The following is a 15,979-nucleotide window of genomic DNA, read 5'->3' on the forward strand; positions in this document are numbered from 1 at the left end:
TAAGCATCACAAATTTTCTTCGTGTCTTGTTCGGAATCTCCGAATCAGAAAATAATTTATGAATTTTTTTTGTACTTGACTATAATTTATATTTAAAACCAATATTGGAGTTGCTGTTGTTCACTATTAGGGTTATTATAATCTCTCATTTTTAAAGAGAATGTTGAGTATTTCAAGAAGGAAAAAGCCATACTTCACAAATTTTAATTTGCAATTTTATCTTGAATTGTGGGATTACTTATTTGTCAACTCATTTGACTACTTTGTGTATTTTAAAAGCAATTATCAACTGCATTACGATTTTTTGAACTTTTCAAAAATAATAATAATAATAATAATAATAATAAAAATAAAAAACAATGAAAGGCACATGGAAGTCCAAACTCCAAAGTCCATACCCTTTAAGAAAAATAAGTGGTGCAGCAGTCGATACGCGCCCACCAGACTCTCTCATATTTGGGTTCGGACTTTTGGTGCGCAAACCATTTCCCATTGTCAAAATATCTAGAAGTAGTAGAAGATAGACACGGCAGTTGTTTGTACACCGCATACTCCCTCTCTCTCTGTCTCTCTCTCTATATATATATCCCCTCTCCGCTTGAGCGCAGTATTCTCTGCGCAACACCGCACCATCTCAACACCTCATCGTTTATTATACTTGGGACTCATCTGAGTCAAGTTAGTAAGCACTTCTTCCTCATTTCTATTTCTTCTTTTCCTCAAATCGATCAATTGTTGTCTATAATTGTTAAGAAGGTCCAAATTTGATGCTTTCGTTTATTGCTTTATAGATTAGTTGAGGTTGGTTATTGAACAATTGTGGTTTAGTTGTGTGGTGTGACCATAACTATGATTCATTGAAAGAGGGTGTGAACTGAAGTGTGCTTGTTTTGACATCAGTTCAATTGCAGACTAGTTTATCTGCTAAGTTTTGTGGGTCTCAAATTTCTTAATTAAGAAACTGTCAATTATTAAGGGAAAATATATAATTCATGGGTTTTATTTTTTATTACCCATTTATTTATATTTGGACCTACTGCAGTTTATTTCTATGATTGTTTTGAAAAAATTCAAAGAAAAATCATACGGAGTTTGTGGGTTTTTTTTTTTTTTTTTTTTTTTTTTTTTTTTTTTTAATATAGTTTAAGTAATTGTATTATTTTGCAATAAGAATTATTCCAGAATCTTGTGAATTAAGATACGCAATTTATCAGAAGAAAGATAGGAGAACTATAGATAGGACAAATAGGTTTAGTTCATGCTTCATAAGTTGGGTGCTTCTTGCTTATGAAGCATAACTTGTAGAATTGCTTTATTCCGGTGCTTTCATGCTATTTTTACAATGTTTGGATTGAAATTCGGTTATACTCTATTGTGTGTCTTCTTCATCCTAAATTTTGGCAGTAAATGTTGCTCTCTTTGCTTACCAAGCTCTCAGTATAGGATGGAGGCATTGTTTAAAGTAGTACTCTTTCCTAACAAGTTTTGGCAATGGGTTTCTCTATCTCTTATAGAACTGCAAAGGATTTTCTGTGTCAATGATGGTGAACTAACTATGTGTCTTGTTTTTGTGCGGTGCCTGTTTATGTGGTCCTCTCTTTTTCATTTTATTCATTGAAATATTACCTTATTTATATGAGATAGATGAAGCAGTTGATCTTCTTTTCGTCTTTTTTATTTTTTGAACTGGAATTTTTGAATGATTTTTAGTTCTGTGCTCACAATTTTTAATTTATCTCAAACATTGTATCAGAAGGTTGTTTTAAATGATGTACTTTCACCAAGGTTATTCTGACTAAGCCAAAACCCAATAGAATATTATATTCACTGATATTCTTTGCCAAGCTGATGAAACATATCCAATACAAAATCAAATTCACCGCAGAGTGAATAAATCCAAAAGAATGACAGAAAAGAAAGTAGGAAAAAGTCAAATATGTTACTTTGGACCCTATAATGGATTATGCTCCTTCCTAACATCATATTCGCTATGTTGTTTTTGCTGATTCACAATTATCCTTTATGATAGTTTTTTTTAGTTGAATTGATTTCGAATGACTATTCTATGCATTAACTTTGTTTTTATATTATCTATATATGTCTTCCGTTGTTAAACTAATATTCAAATAATTTTTTATGTCCAGCATTCGGTTCTGGGTCATTATACTGTAGTAATGACCCAGAACCGAATAAATCAAATCAAATTCACCGCAGAGTGAATAAATCCAAAAGAATGAAAGAAAAGAAAGTAGGAAAAAGTCAATTATGTTACTTTGGACCCTATAATGGATTATGCTCCTTCCTAACATCATATTCTCTATGTTGTTTTTGCTGATTCACAATTATCCTTTATGATAGTTTTTTTTAGTTGAATTGATTTCGAATGACTATTCTATGCATTTACTTTGTTTTTATATTATCTATATATGTCTTCCGTTGTTAAACTAATATTCAAATAATTTTTTCTGTCCAGCATTCGGTTCTGGGTCATTATACTGTAGATGGCCGCATCATCAGTATGCCTAGTGGGAAATGGTTTGTCTAAATGTAGCACTAAACCAAGTTTAAGTGAGGAGTTCTATGGCAGGCATCTATTTCCTTCCTCAAGCCTTCCATTATTGGGCAAGGCATCAAAACCAGTTCTCATAAAAGCATCTCTAGACCAAAGGCAGCATGAGGGAAGACGAGGCCTTCTAAAGTTGTTGCTTGGTAATGTGGGACTTGGTGTATCTGGATTACTTGGTAGTGGGAAAGCCTATGCTGATGAACAAGGTGTTTCTTCCTCCAGAATGTCTTATTCTAGGTTTTTGGAGTATTTGGACAAGGACAGGGTGACAAGAGTAGATTTATTTGAGAATGGAACCATAGCTATTGTTGAGGCTGTTTCTCCAGAGTTGGGTAATCGGGTGCAGCGAGTTCGGGTACAACTCCCTGGACTCAGTCAGGAGCTCCTTCAGAAGTTCAGGGAAAAGAACATCGACTTTGCTGCACACAATGCTCAAGAAGACTCAGGTTCTCTATTATTCAACTTGATTGGAAATCTGGCTTTCCCACTGATCTTAATAGGGGGTCTGTTCCTTCTATCAAGGCGCTCCTCTGGAGGAATGGGAGGTCCCGGTGGACCTGGATTCCCCCTTTCTTTTGGTCAGTCTAAAGCCAAGTTTCAGATGGAACCCAACACTGGGGTGACTTTTGATGATGTTGCTGGAGTAGATGAAGCAAAGCAGGATTTCATGGAGGTGGTGGAGTTTCTGAAGAAGCCTGAGAGGTTTACTGCTATTGGGGCTCGTATTCCTAAAGGGGTTCTTCTTGTTGGTCCTCCAGGAACTGGAAAGACCCTACTAGCCAAGGCAATTGCTGGTGAAGCTGGTGTTCCATTTTTCTCCATCTCAGGTTCGGAGTTTGTTGAGATGTTTGTTGGTGTTGGTGCCTCTCGAGTTCGTGATCTTTTCAAGAAAGCCAAGGAGAATGCTCCCTGTATTGTATTTGTTGATGAAATCGATGCTGTTGGGCGGCAAAGAGGAACTGGAATTGGAGGAGGGAATGATGAAAGGGAACAGACCCTCAATCAGCTTTTGACAGAAATGGATGGTTTCGAGGGAAATACTGGTATTATAGTAGTTGCAGCGACCAATCGGGCAGACATACTTGACTCTGCCTTGTTGAGACCAGGGCGATTTGACAGACAGGTAAGAAAGTATAACTCTTATGTTTTTTTTTTTTTTTTTTTGTGCATTCTTAAATATCTTAGAAATACTTAATTTGAAGCTCTGCTGCAGGTAATGGTTGATGTTCCAGATATACGGGGAAGAACAGAGATCTTAAAAGTTCACGGCAGCAACAAAAAGTTTGATGCGGATGTCTCTCTTGATGTGGTAGCCATGAGAACACCTGGTTTTAGCGGAGCAGATCTTGCAAACCTCTTAAATGAGGCAGCTATATTGGCTGGTCGACGTGCAAAGACGGCAATCTCACCAAAAGAGATTGATGATTCAATTGATAGGATTGTGGCTGGAATGGAAGGAACAACTATGACTGATGGGAAGAGCAAAAGTCTTGTGGCATATCATGAAGTCGGCCATGCCATTTGTGGGTAAGTAGAAAAATGTCAACATCTTTGTTATTAATGTTTGACGTTACCAATTCCAATTTTTTTATTAATATTAATACAAACTTTAGTTCTTATAAGAAGGTCACATTGCACATTATTCTACAATTTTGAGCTAGCCTTGAATATGAATTGGTAGTCTTTATCTTGGTAACATTTTCTACTCCCATTTTGTTTGGTTGTGCAATAATTAGTGTAAAAATTGTGATCTACATGGTTGTTAAAAGCCTCTATTTTCTATTCCATCTTGTTTAGGTGTGTAATAATTAGTAGACATGTTTCTTTACCCCTCATAACTTCTGGATCCAGAATTAGGGATCTAATGTTGAAAGAACTTCTCGGTCGTTTGATTATGGTGACGTAAATCTGTGACATTGTTAGCATACAATGGTTAATGAAGTATGTGGTACAGGCAATTTTTCTGCTTTTGTGAATAAGGAAATGCTGTAACCTTGATAAAAGCTTTGGACCCTACCAAAAATGAGAAAACATTCTTGTAGTTTTAGGCATAACAAATACATTTGTTTGAGTATATAAAATATGCAAGCTGAAAATTATGGATTTTATTTCTCATATTTTAAGAGTTAATGTGCCACATAGAAATATCAAACAAGTGTAAGACATGGGTGGAAATGGGGTGTATGTCAGCGCTGTTTGACAAGGCAATTGTCAACAGGGAGAGGCGCCTTGCATACTTTAATCTTATTTTGATTTCGTAATTAAAGATTTGATTTCCTGTCAGAGATTTTATTTTGTTCAAGCAAATATAGAACATGTGAAATGTGTTACTATGTCAATGTATGAAACGTGTCTAATGATATATGCAGCAGAGACATGTACACATTCACATCTATTTGTCTTCAATTTGTTATTCCACATGAAGAAATCTCACTTTTTCATATGTGGAACAGTAAGTTAACTTTAAACTAATCATTAATGGATGCAAGTTGAATTAGTTGGCTTTGGAATTGAGGATTTGTGCTCCATTTACTTATGATAGTGAGGATTGAGTTTATTTGAAGCAAGCTGCCTTTTCTATTTGTGGAGTAGTTTTTTTGTTGAATATTTCATGGATATCAGTGTACAGAATTTATTTTATACTGGATTTGGTAACCGCATGGTCTGTATATTGTGTTAAACCAATTTATAATAAAAATGGTAATTCAAATAATTTCACTAATGCTTTATTTTCTTTTTCATGCAGAACTCTGACTCCAGGGCATGATCCTGTTCAAAAGGTGACCCTTGTCCCACGTGGTCAGGCACGAGGTCTCACCTGGTTCATTCCTGCGGATGACCCGACCTTGATTTCTAAGCAGCAACTCTTTGCAAGAATTGTTGGTGGTCTTGGTGGTAGAGCAGCTGAGGAGGTGATATTTGGTGAGCCTGAGGTGACCACAGGTGCAGCCGGCGATTTGCAGCAGATCACTGGTTTGGCCAAGCAGGTAAATGATCCATACCAGATTTCTCTTTCAAGCGAGTTTTCTAATTTTTTTATGAACATCAATCTGATCCCAGCCATAACTGAAATGAATCCTCGTCAAATAATTGAGGAAACAAAAATTCAAACTCTGAATTATTTGCTGAGTTTGTAAAAGTATTACAACCTATTATGGTTATAGTTAACTTCGGTTTGTAAAAAAAATTTATGTGCCAAAAAGTTTTTTCTTCATCCTGGAGTTATCCAGAAATTTAAAATTCTTGCAGTGAAGAGCTCGTTCCTGTCCAATCAGTAGCCCTCATCTGTATTTTGCCCGATGTTCCTATTTTTTTTATTTATCAATCGGCTATAAAGACTCTTTTCCATTGATGAGTTCATTCGACATTTTTCATGAAATTTAGGGGGTTTAATTGATCTATTTGCAGATGGTAACCACATTCGGAATGTCTGAAATTGGCCCGTGGTCACTTATGGACTCAGCTCAGAGTGGTGACGTCATCATGAGAATGATGGCTAGGAATTCAATGTCAGAAAGGCTCGCTGAAGACATTGATACCGCTATCAAGAAGATTTCAGACTCCGCATATGTGATTGCATTGAGCCAGATACGGAGCAACCGTGAAGCAATTGACAAGATCGTGGAAGTTCTTCTTGAGAAGGAAACAATGACCGGAGATGAATTCCGGGCAATTCTCTCTGAATTCACTGAAATTCCAGCTGAAAATCGCGTGACTCCCTCTGTAGCTTCTCCAGTCGCTGTATGATAGCATAGTTATACAACACTTGTAATTTACACTGCTGATCAGTGTAAATGTAATACTCTGTAATGTTTCCCACATTTGTAAGCAGGAAAAATGACTCATTTGGATCAGAATGCGAATAGTTCCGTTTTTGAGCCTTGGTTCTCTTTGTAGACCTTGTTAACTAGTTGCCAATTCCTTCACAATTCTCACGACTCCAAAATGAAGTTTTGGTTTTCGGATACGTTATTTGTTAGTTTATTATTTTTCACAATTAGAGAAATGTTATTTTATTATTTTTTAGTATACTTTAAAAGTAAATAAATAATATTTTATTATTTTTCAATTATAATCTAATAGTAAATAAACTCTTGAAGGTTTTTTTAGTTGTTTTTGTGCCTCGTTCACATAATATGGTTGCTCATGTGTTAGCTGGGAGGGCTCTTTGATGTGAATATAGTTGTGTTTTTCTTACTACTAAACTTCATAGTCTCTTCGAGAGTTTGCTTGTACTGATGCATTATTCTCTGTTTGATATGAATACAAGTTCTTGCCTTTGATTTTTTTTTTTTAATTATACATGAATAGTAAATAAAATATTATTTTATTATTTATTAATTATACTCTATAGTAAATAAAAGAGTCATTTTTATTATTTTATTATTTTTCAATTATAGTTGAATAGTAAATAAAAAGTTATTTTATTATCTAGTTATACTTTAATAGTAAATAAAAGAGTCAATTTTATTAATTTTCAATTATAATTGAATAGTACATTTTTTATTATTATTATTATTTTTCAATTATACTTGAATAGTATGTAGAATATTATTTTATTATTTTTCAATTATACTCAAAATAGTAAATAAAAGAGTCAATTTTAACTAAAAAATAAATTTACCAAACATATATATATTTTTCTCTTTTTGAAAATTCAACAATTTAATTTGTTTTGGTTTAACAGAAATGACAGTACAACTTTTCGAAACTTATCTATTTACATAAATAAAATCACAACAAAAAAATAAAAACCACAATTTTACCAAAAGGGCCTAAATATATGATATAAACAAAAGGGCCTGAATATATTTTTGATAAATAAATGATATAAACAAATATATAAACAAATATTATAATATTATTATATATAAACAAATACATATGCAACTCTATAGTTTAATAATAATTTGTTTATCATTTTTTATAATTGATTTCATTTGAGTATATATATTGAAGAAATATCAAAATAGTAATTATTGTCATACATAAAACAAATAATATATAAATGCTTCCGTAATTTTTTTTCCCTTGATCTTTCTGTTAGTATTCGTAGTACACCCATGCAATATATTTTTGTCGTTTATGCAGAATTTATGACAAAATTATTTAAAGTTGGTTGTATTAATGAAAAAATTATTTAAAGTTGGTTGTATTAATTTAATTTTTTTGTTCTTCATTTTCCTAACTATACCATATACAACCTAAATTTTGTTACAGATATTAAAGTAATCCTTCCTAGGTTTTTTTTTAAAAAATCCTTCCTATAAATAATAAAATTTTATTTATTTTTAAAAAGTCAGATTATCAAATACCAGATTTTTCCAAATGGCCGTATTGCTTCGTCTTAGGCATTACATTGCTCACAAAGCCAACCTAAATGTATGGGTAAGTCTTGTCTTAGGCCTCTCGGCTTCATTGCTCTGCACACTCCAACCTCTCGCTTTTTCTCCACAAGCACCTGTAAAGTTCCTTCTAAACCTGTAGGCGAATTCCTCAAACTCTGCAACAAAGGCAGCCTAAAAGAAGCATTCGAGGCCTTCAAATCAGAAATATGGTCAGACCCAACTCTGTTCTCTCACCTCTTCAAAGGATGCATACAGACCCATTCACTCTCAGTCGCCAGACAACTCCATTCTTTGGTAATCACATCTGGGTGTTCCTCAGACAAGTTCATATGCAACCACCTCCTCAACGTCTATGCGAAATTCGGAGAATTGAGAACTGCTGTTGCGCTGTTCGGGGTAATGCCCAGGAAGAACATCATGTCTTGCAACATTCTGATTGGTGGGTATGTGCAAAATGGTGACTTAGAGAGTGCACGGAAGGTGTTTGATGAAATGGGTGAAAGAAATGTCGCGACATGGAATGTGATGGTTACGGGTCTAACACAGTTTGAATTTAATGAGGAGGGATTGGGTTTGTTTTCTAAAATGCATGAGTTGGGGTTTTTGCCTGATGATTTCACTCTCGGTAGTGTTCTGCGGGGTTGTGCTGGTTTGAAAGATTCACAGGCAGGAAGGCAGGTTCATGGTTATATCATAAAATCTGGGTTTGAGTTCAATTTGGTTGTGGGGAGTTCATTGGCTCATATGTATATGAAGTCTGGAAGTTTGGGACTAGGAGAGAGAGTGATCAAAGCGATGCCAATTCAGAATGTGGTTGCTTGTAATACTCTTATTGCAGGCAGGGCTCAAAATGGGTGTTCTGAGGGAGCTTTAGAACAATATAATATAATGAAAATGGCGGGTTTTAGACCTGATAAAATTACATTTGTCAGCGTAATGAGTTCATGTTCAGAGTTAGCAACACTTGGACAAGGCCAACAAATTCATACAGAGGCAATAAAAAGTGGGGTGAGTTCTGTAGTTGCTGTGGTTAGTTCATTGATTAGCATGTATTCAAGATGTGGCTGTTTGGATGACTCTGTAAAAGCATTCTCGGAAAGAGAAGAAGCTGACGTTGTCTGCTGGAGCTCGATGATTGCTGCTTATGGGTTTCATGGGAGAGGAGAGGAAGCCATCAATTTGTTTAATCAGATGGAACAGGAAGGACTGGAAGCAAATGATGTTACATTCTTAAGCTTGCTCTATGTTTGTAGCCATTGTGGATTGAAGAATAAGGGGATTGAATTATTTACTTTGATGGTACAACAGTATGGATTGGAGCCTCGGCTTGAACACTACACATGCATGGTTGATCTCCTTGGGCGGTCTGGCTGTTTGAAAGAAGCAGAAGATTTGATAACAACTATGGCCATAAAGGCAGATGCTGTTATCTGGAAGACTTTGTTATCTGCCTGTAAAATACACAAAAATGCAGATATGGCAAAGAGGATTGCCGATGAAGTTCTTAGGATTGACCCCTTGGATTCAGCTTCTTATGTTCTCCTTTCAAATGTTCAGGCTTCTGCTAAAAGATGGCGGGATGTTTCAGTTGTGAGGAAAGCAATGAGAGATGGGGGGGTGAAGAAGGAACCTGGTATAAGCTGGTTGGAGATACGAAACCAGGTTCACCAGTTTTCTATGGGTGACAAATCCCATCCGCAATTGATGGAAATTGATAGGTATTTGAAAGAACTGACAGATGAAATGAAATTACGGGGTTATGTGCCTGATACTGGCTCTGTTTTGCATGACATGGATGTTGAGGAAAAAGAATATAACTTGGCACAACACAGTGAAAAGTTGGCAATTGCTTTTGCTCTAATGAACACTCCAGAAGGTGTTCCAATTAGGGTGATGAAGAATTTGCGGGTCTGCTGTGATTGCCATGTTGCTATCAAGTACATATCTGAGATAAAACACCGAGAAATTATTGTACGAGATGCTAGTAGGTTTCATCATTTCAAAAATGGGATATGTTCTTGTGGAGATTACTGGTAAGGCAGGTTACAGTATTATTGTCCATGGTGTATTTTTTTTTTCCCTAAGAACAAGATGATTTCTTTTTAAATTATTTCTATAACAGAAGCTGCACCATTTTTTTCTTATTGGAAAGAGATGATTTTGTGTCATACTTACAATAGTTATTGAGGACTTTTGAATTATAATGCTATGGTTATTCTATATATAAATATACATAGCTAATACTTTTTCTTGACTCATAATAATGATTCAACGTCTCAGAAGGACTAGCTTGCAATTTAGTTGCATTTATTTTTCAGTTATTCAAGTTGAGAAAGTGTAATATTTTCACGACTATTTGATTCCTAATATGCTGAATGAAGATCTTTTTATTGCAATTTATTGCAATACAAGGTAAAGAACACATGTTTTGGAGAAATAACTAGGAACATAAATTTTTAGTCATGAACTCATTTTTGAAATTAAATTATTGATACATGGATGCATTGATAGTGGATATTACATGAAAATAGGGGGTGGCAATAATTTAGGTCATAGTAGAGATGAGAGTCATCTTGCATGTTTAAACCTGATGTGAAATAAGATTCCAGACATCTAGACCTGAATTTTCTAGGTGCAGATTGTATCAACTAAGAACTCAGCACACACACACACACACACGCACACGCACACACACACACATATAGATATACATAGAAGAGGGATAGAACAAGTTGGCTAGTTGTTAAAGGAAATAGAAGCTCTCTGCAACTTCTTATCTGATCTACCTTACCAAGAGATGTAGTTCTTGATAAGAACTATTTGTAGGTCCTCATTCATCATCTGATAGCCACCTGAATGGCATCTCCATTTGTATGTAATTCACATGCAGCAATTCCAAAAAAAGTCTGTGACTTCAACCCTCTACTATACGTCGCTATAAACAATACCTTTATTTAGCTTCTGTACTCTCTAACTACAAATTCTCTAGCTTTAGTTGCATAAAAGTGTGGTTGACAACTGCTTTTAATTAGAATGTAGGAACTAGCATGTTATTGTTTGTGTCATCTCTTCTTGTCTTAATTGTTTCTAATATTTAATAAAAATCATTAAAACTTTAAATTATTCTTATCATGCTTTTATTTATCATCATTATTTTTTCATTTTTAATTCTGTAATGATGATATAGAAACGTTACAAGTTGTAAGTCCATAAAAAGGGCATTATATTATACATGGTGCGTGTGTGTTAAACCTATGTCTCTCTCTGTCTCCCTTTACCTCGCTTCCTCTCATTTTTTATTGTAATCCTATTACACATTATTTTATCTTACATATTGTGTTTGGAGTAACTTTGACATAAGATTGGTACACCCCAAAGAAAGAAGATCACTGGCGGATATGGGTTATATCTTGGAGCCGTACTAGTCTGTTGATACCTGCATGTAGAAAGGGTATACGACCTTAGAACAGTGACTAGCATGCCTCTTATTATCCAGGTCAGTTCTTTCCAATTTATTTTATAATTGTCATTTTCTTCTTTATTATATTATGTTTAGTTATTTTTACTATCATTCTCATTCGTGAATTCCATCCTGTAATTGTATTATAGTTAAATGTTCAATTAAATTGTTTATATCATTTTATTACTGAAAGTACTAAATTCTTTATTAGTGCTATCTTGTGAATTCATATTGTAAGATTTGTGTTTTGAATATTTTTTATGTTTTCTATCATGTATGAATAAAATATATAAAATTTTCCAAACATTAACAAAAATCAGTCCTAAAAGTGCCATGCTGTTTGATTCTAATGTACTCTTGCTTTTCAAATCAACTTTGCCTCTGACAAAATAAATCTTGCACTTCTCATCCAACTATAGGGTCTGAAGAAGTTTTAAGATTGCACATCCCATTGCCATTGAAATCAGGTACTTACTTCAAGCTTGGAATTTTTTTAGGATCCATCTTCGTCTAGAATGGTAAATTGAAATTTAGCTTAGTTAATGAAGGAAACAGAAAAAGATTTAGCTTAGGTAGTAAATTATTGTTACTTAATAACTAAAGTGAATTGCAAAATGAATTCCTGAACTATTTGAATTGCATTAAACTAATTTCTTATAAATAACACCATGATCTACTGAAAAGTTGCAATCAACCACAAGACATCATAATGATCTCCATTAGTGTCAAAACCCATTTTCAAAAGATAAACTGAGAGAAGTATTTTCTTCATCTTGAGTGTCTTGAACTAATACATCCACTAGGCCATTAGAAGCAGCAGCAAAAATCTTGCCATGGAAATGAGATCCAATTAATGTATATGGCTAGAAGTATGGACCTGCATGATACGAACAACAACACACGGATAATACCTGTACAAGAACTAGACATCGGCATTAGGGATGGCAATGGGGCGGTTTGGGTTGGGGATCTCATTCTCCATCCCTGTCCCCGTTTAATTTTGGTATACCCGTAACCGCCCCATAACCGGGTAAAATATCACCCTCCACCCCTATAACCGCCCCCGCCCTGCCCTCATCTAGCCCCGCCCCCACCCCCACCCCCGCCCCCGCCCCCGCCCCATAACCGATTAAATTCCATCTCCCATTCCGAATTCAGCATTGAAATAAATAGTTCACAAACAAATCCAGAAGCTTGGATTCAAATCATGCCACGAAAACAATATTGAACTAACATAGAAAGTTAGAAACAAGAGTTTACAATATATACATGCATATAAGTGTCTACATATATACATATACAAAGATGAAGTTGAAAGAGAAGTGAATCAAACCTTAAAGATAAATTGACCTTTCAAAAAAAAAAAAAAAAAAAAAAATACATATATGTGAAGTCTGAACCACCGATCGATTTTCTTCAGCAAACCACCGATCATTGGACCAGGTCGAGGAGCATGGTAGATCTCTCGACAACAACAAGGACCAGGTCGAGGAGCGCGGTAGCTGTCAGGTAGAGTTTCCCGACAACTAAATGCAATATCCTCTGACTTCCTGAAATTTATAATTTATAAAATTGTGTATGCACAATCATCCTTATCATGTGGAGAAAGTCATGCCAATATATGTATACAAATTATTGACATCTCTTATCATCTCAAGATCACTTTTTATTTTTATTTTTTATAAGTATTGTATTAAAAGCCATCAAAAGGGGAACATGTCCCTCAAAAGCTACACAAGACCAAATAGGGCCTTTAGACCCTCAAGGAGTCCAAAAAATCAACAAGTTCCTTCAAGAATTTACAATTTTTCCCTAGAACCCAACAAAAAAGGGTAATTAGAATAGAGAATTTCAACGACCCAATAGGATTCTCCTTTCCTTCAAATGATCTCCTATTTCTTTGAAGCCAAAGACATCACCAAACACACAAAAGCATAACCCTCCAAAGTCACGAGCTTGGGCCCCCACTATACAACCTCTCCGATCAACCAAGCCTCTGGAAGACCTGGGCATAACCCACTGAACCCCAAACAAACCCAGCAACAAAGTCCAGCAATCTCGAGCCACTGAACAATGCAACAGGAGATTATCAACCGTTTCCTCGTCATTCTTACACATGCAGCACCGATAGACCACAATCTGTCTTCTCCTTCTAAGGTTATCTTGAGTCAAGATCTTCCCCAAAATGGATATCCAAGCAAAAAATGCCACTTTGAGAGGGGCCTTCGAGCGCCAAATAGCCCTCCAAGGGAAGGGCGGCCCTAGGACAATGAATGACTCCCTATAGAATGACCTGTTATTGAACCGACCTTGTGAGGAGGGAGTCCACACCCAAAAATCCGAAATGTCTTCCAATCTCTTGACTGTAAAGCAACTCCAAAAAAACAATAGCATCCTTAATCTCCCAATCCTGAAAATGTCTAGAAAAGCGCACATTCCAACCAAACTACCGCTATCGAGATGATAGCAGTCGTCCACCAAGGCATGTATATATCTGTAGTAATCTGGAAAAGTCTAGGAAAAGTGAGGGCAAGAGAACGATCACCACACTAGACATCCTCCCAACGGTGTATTTTCCTTCCTCTCTAACTCGAAATCTAATATGTTTGGAGAATTCATCCTACCCCTTCTGAATATCTGTAGTAATCTGGAAAAGTCTAGGAAAAGTGAGGGCAAGAGAACGATTACCACACTAGACATCCTCCCAACGGTGTATTTTCCTTCCATCTCTAACTTGAAATCTAATATGTTTGGAGAATTCATCCTACCCCTTCTGAATGAATTTCCCACCCTTCTCGTGATCACTTTTCAAATAAAATTTTTCTAACATTTTTTATTTTTGAAAATGGTCAATCTATTTTTAGCAAAATTCTGGATAAACCTTTTAGTTGATTTTCTGTTATTTCCATGTTAAATTAATTCAAATCCAATCAATCACCTGTTATTTCTTTATTTTTAAAATTATAAACACATCTAAAATGTGTCCCAAGAATGCTCATGCCCAATAAGTTTTGGGAAAAGCTTCTTTTTAGAAGTTTCCATACTTCTTAGAAGTTTGATTGTGCTTGAACTGAAAATATCTTAGTTTTGTATTTACTGAAAAATATTTATATCTTAGGTTTGCATTGTGTGATGTGATTTTGAAGCTTGTTTGTGCGTGTGGGTGGGGCGAAGAGAGCACGCACGAGAGAGGGTTTATGAGGGAACTCTGGAGTTCCTATTGTTGGTGTGCACTTATGTGAGATAGATTTCTTTCTCTCTCTCTTTATTTATTTATTTGTTTTTTTTTTATTTTTTTATTTTATGTTTTTTGTATGGAATTAGAATTTTGGTTTAATCATGCTGTAGTTCTCCAATTGTCTTGTAAATGTATTTGAAAGCCTTAATTTTCCCCACGCACACCAAAAAAAAAAAGAAAAAAAGGAGAGACATGATTGTGTACTTACTAAGTGTACCACAAAAGTGAGGAGATCAAACTCAACAAACCAAAGAGTTGAGGATGTAAGCTTGAGTGATGCAACAGACTCGGAGAGAAGTAGATCAAACTCTTAAAGGGTAGGGGGAGAGGCCAAATGACAATGAGAATTGCTCTAGTGCTTGCTTGTGGACAACCACCGCACCACAAGAGATTGAGGAATGGAGGTCATATGCATAGATATGTTAGGAATGGATTATGAATGAGAGATCATCCTTGGTTATGACAAAGAAACAGGAGTTCCCTTGCCAAAGCCCCTTGACTCTTAAAAAAATAAAGGTAACTTCAGAGCTGTCCATTGATGAAGACATAGGAGTAGGGAGAGGAAGATATTTGTTTGTTGAATGTTCCAAATATGACAGTAGATAGAGAATTTTCACTTCTTGATAGATTGTTACATTTTAAGGAATTCTCGAATAAAGAAATATTAATGTCTTAGTTTCTTATTCCTTCCTGAAGATTTGGAAAAATCCCATTGAGCTCTTGCTTTAAATTGCCCAAAAAACTTCATCAACATTTAACGATACCTTTTAAGCTTTTGGTTGACAGTGGGGGCGATTGTCCAAAAAACTCATTGATTGGACTGGGAATCACTGTGTAAAGAAGAAAAATGGAGGCCAGGGATTCCGCCAGCTGGATGCTTATAATTGTGCTCTCTTGATGAAGCATGGGTGGAATTTCTAAGTAGAGAAAAGGGGACTGGCCTTCCAATTAATGAAAGCTAAATATTTTTCTTCTCGGTCTTTCTTGCAGGCCAAGTTGGGTTCTAACCCATCTTGGGTGTGGCGGAGTATTTGGTCCACTCAATTGATTATTGAGAAGGGCTCAAGGTGGATTGTTGGAAATGGGCAGAATATCAACATATAGATGGATCAGTGGGTTCCGGGGCATGTTTATAAATTGAGCCCCAGGTCAGCACCTTCTGAGTGCCAAATGGTGCAGGAACTTTATTGATGAGTCTAGTCATTGTTGGAAGATGGATCTGATTAAGCAATTGTTTCCTCCTCCAGAGGCGGATGCGATCCTTCGGGGCCCGCTGGGTTTTTCAAGAGACAGGCTCAATGGTATTGGGTCCAAGTTTTAGTGGTATGTTCACGGTCAAATCTACATATCACATAGCCCATTCCTTT

The 15,979-nt window shown here is 35.6% G+C and overlaps 2 protein-coding genes and 1 long non-coding RNA gene across 4 annotated transcripts; all 3 read left to right on the forward strand.

The window, feature by feature from the left end:
• Nucleotides 1–538: 538 nt before the first annotated feature.
• LOC132311220 (ATP-dependent zinc metalloprotease FTSH 2, chloroplastic-like) lies at nt 539–6,444 on the forward strand. Of its 2 annotated transcripts, none has more exons than XM_059809045.1 (5): nt 539–678; nt 2,474–3,689; nt 3,780–4,093; nt 5,313–5,553; nt 5,975–6,444. In XM_059809045.1, exons 2-5 carry the CDS (start codon nt 2,502–2,504, stop codon nt 6,311–6,313), a joined length of 2,082 nt encoding a protein of 693 aa, XP_059665028.1. In that variant the 5' UTR covers nt 539–678; nt 2,474–2,501; the 3' UTR covers nt 6,314–6,444. The 2 variants fall into 2 exon arrangements, with proteins under 2 accessions (XP_059665028.1, XP_059665027.1); XM_059809044.1 differs by having other exon boundaries at nt 542–682.
• A 1,440-nt stretch (nt 6,445–7,884) lies between these two features.
• On the forward strand, nt 7,885–10,142 carry LOC132311221 (pentatricopeptide repeat-containing protein At2g41080). The gene has a single exon (XM_059809046.1). The coding sequence runs from the start codon at nt 7,951–7,953 to the stop codon at nt 9,949–9,951; it is 2,001 nt and encodes a 666-aa protein (XP_059665029.1). The 5' UTR covers nt 7,885–7,950; the 3' UTR covers nt 9,952–10,142.
• Nucleotides 10,143–11,662: 1,520 nt separating this feature from the next.
• Nucleotides 11,663–15,540, forward strand: LOC132311222 (uncharacterized). The gene is made up of 3 exons (XR_009482881.1): nt 11,663–11,841; nt 12,795–12,883; nt 14,493–15,540. It is a non-coding gene; the product is annotated as an uncharacterized LOC132311222 (long non-coding RNA).
• The last annotated feature ends 439 nt before the right edge of the window (nt 15,541–15,979 follow it).

This window comes from Cornus florida, unplaced genomic scaffold (assembly GCF_030987335.1).
Source record: "Cornus florida cultivar Cherokee Brave unplaced genomic scaffold, ASM3098733v1 CherokeeBrave_3.0.0_Hap2_Chr06, whole genome shotgun sequence".
Lineage (NCBI taxonomy): Eukaryota > Viridiplantae > Streptophyta > Magnoliopsida > Cornales > Cornaceae > Cornus > Cornus florida.

Excerpts from the sequence above, each read along its gene's own strand:
- LOC132311220 (XM_059809045.1), top strand. The coding sequence starts at position 2,502 with ATGGCCGCATCATCAGTATGCCTAGTGGGAAATGGTTTGTCTAAATGT. Across the intron at positions 4,094-5,312 it reads GTCGGCCATGCCATTTGTGG|AACTCTGACTCCAGGGCATG; the intron begins GTAAGTAGAAAA and ends TTTTTCATGCAG. Across the intron at positions 5,554-5,974 it reads TCACTGGTTTGGCCAAGCAG|ATGGTAACCACATTCGGAAT; the intron begins GTAAATGATCCA and ends ATCTATTTGCAG.
- LOC132311221 (XM_059809046.1), top strand. The coding sequence starts at position 7,951 with ATGGGTAAGTCTTGTCTTAGGCCTCTCGGCTTCATTGCTCTGCACACT.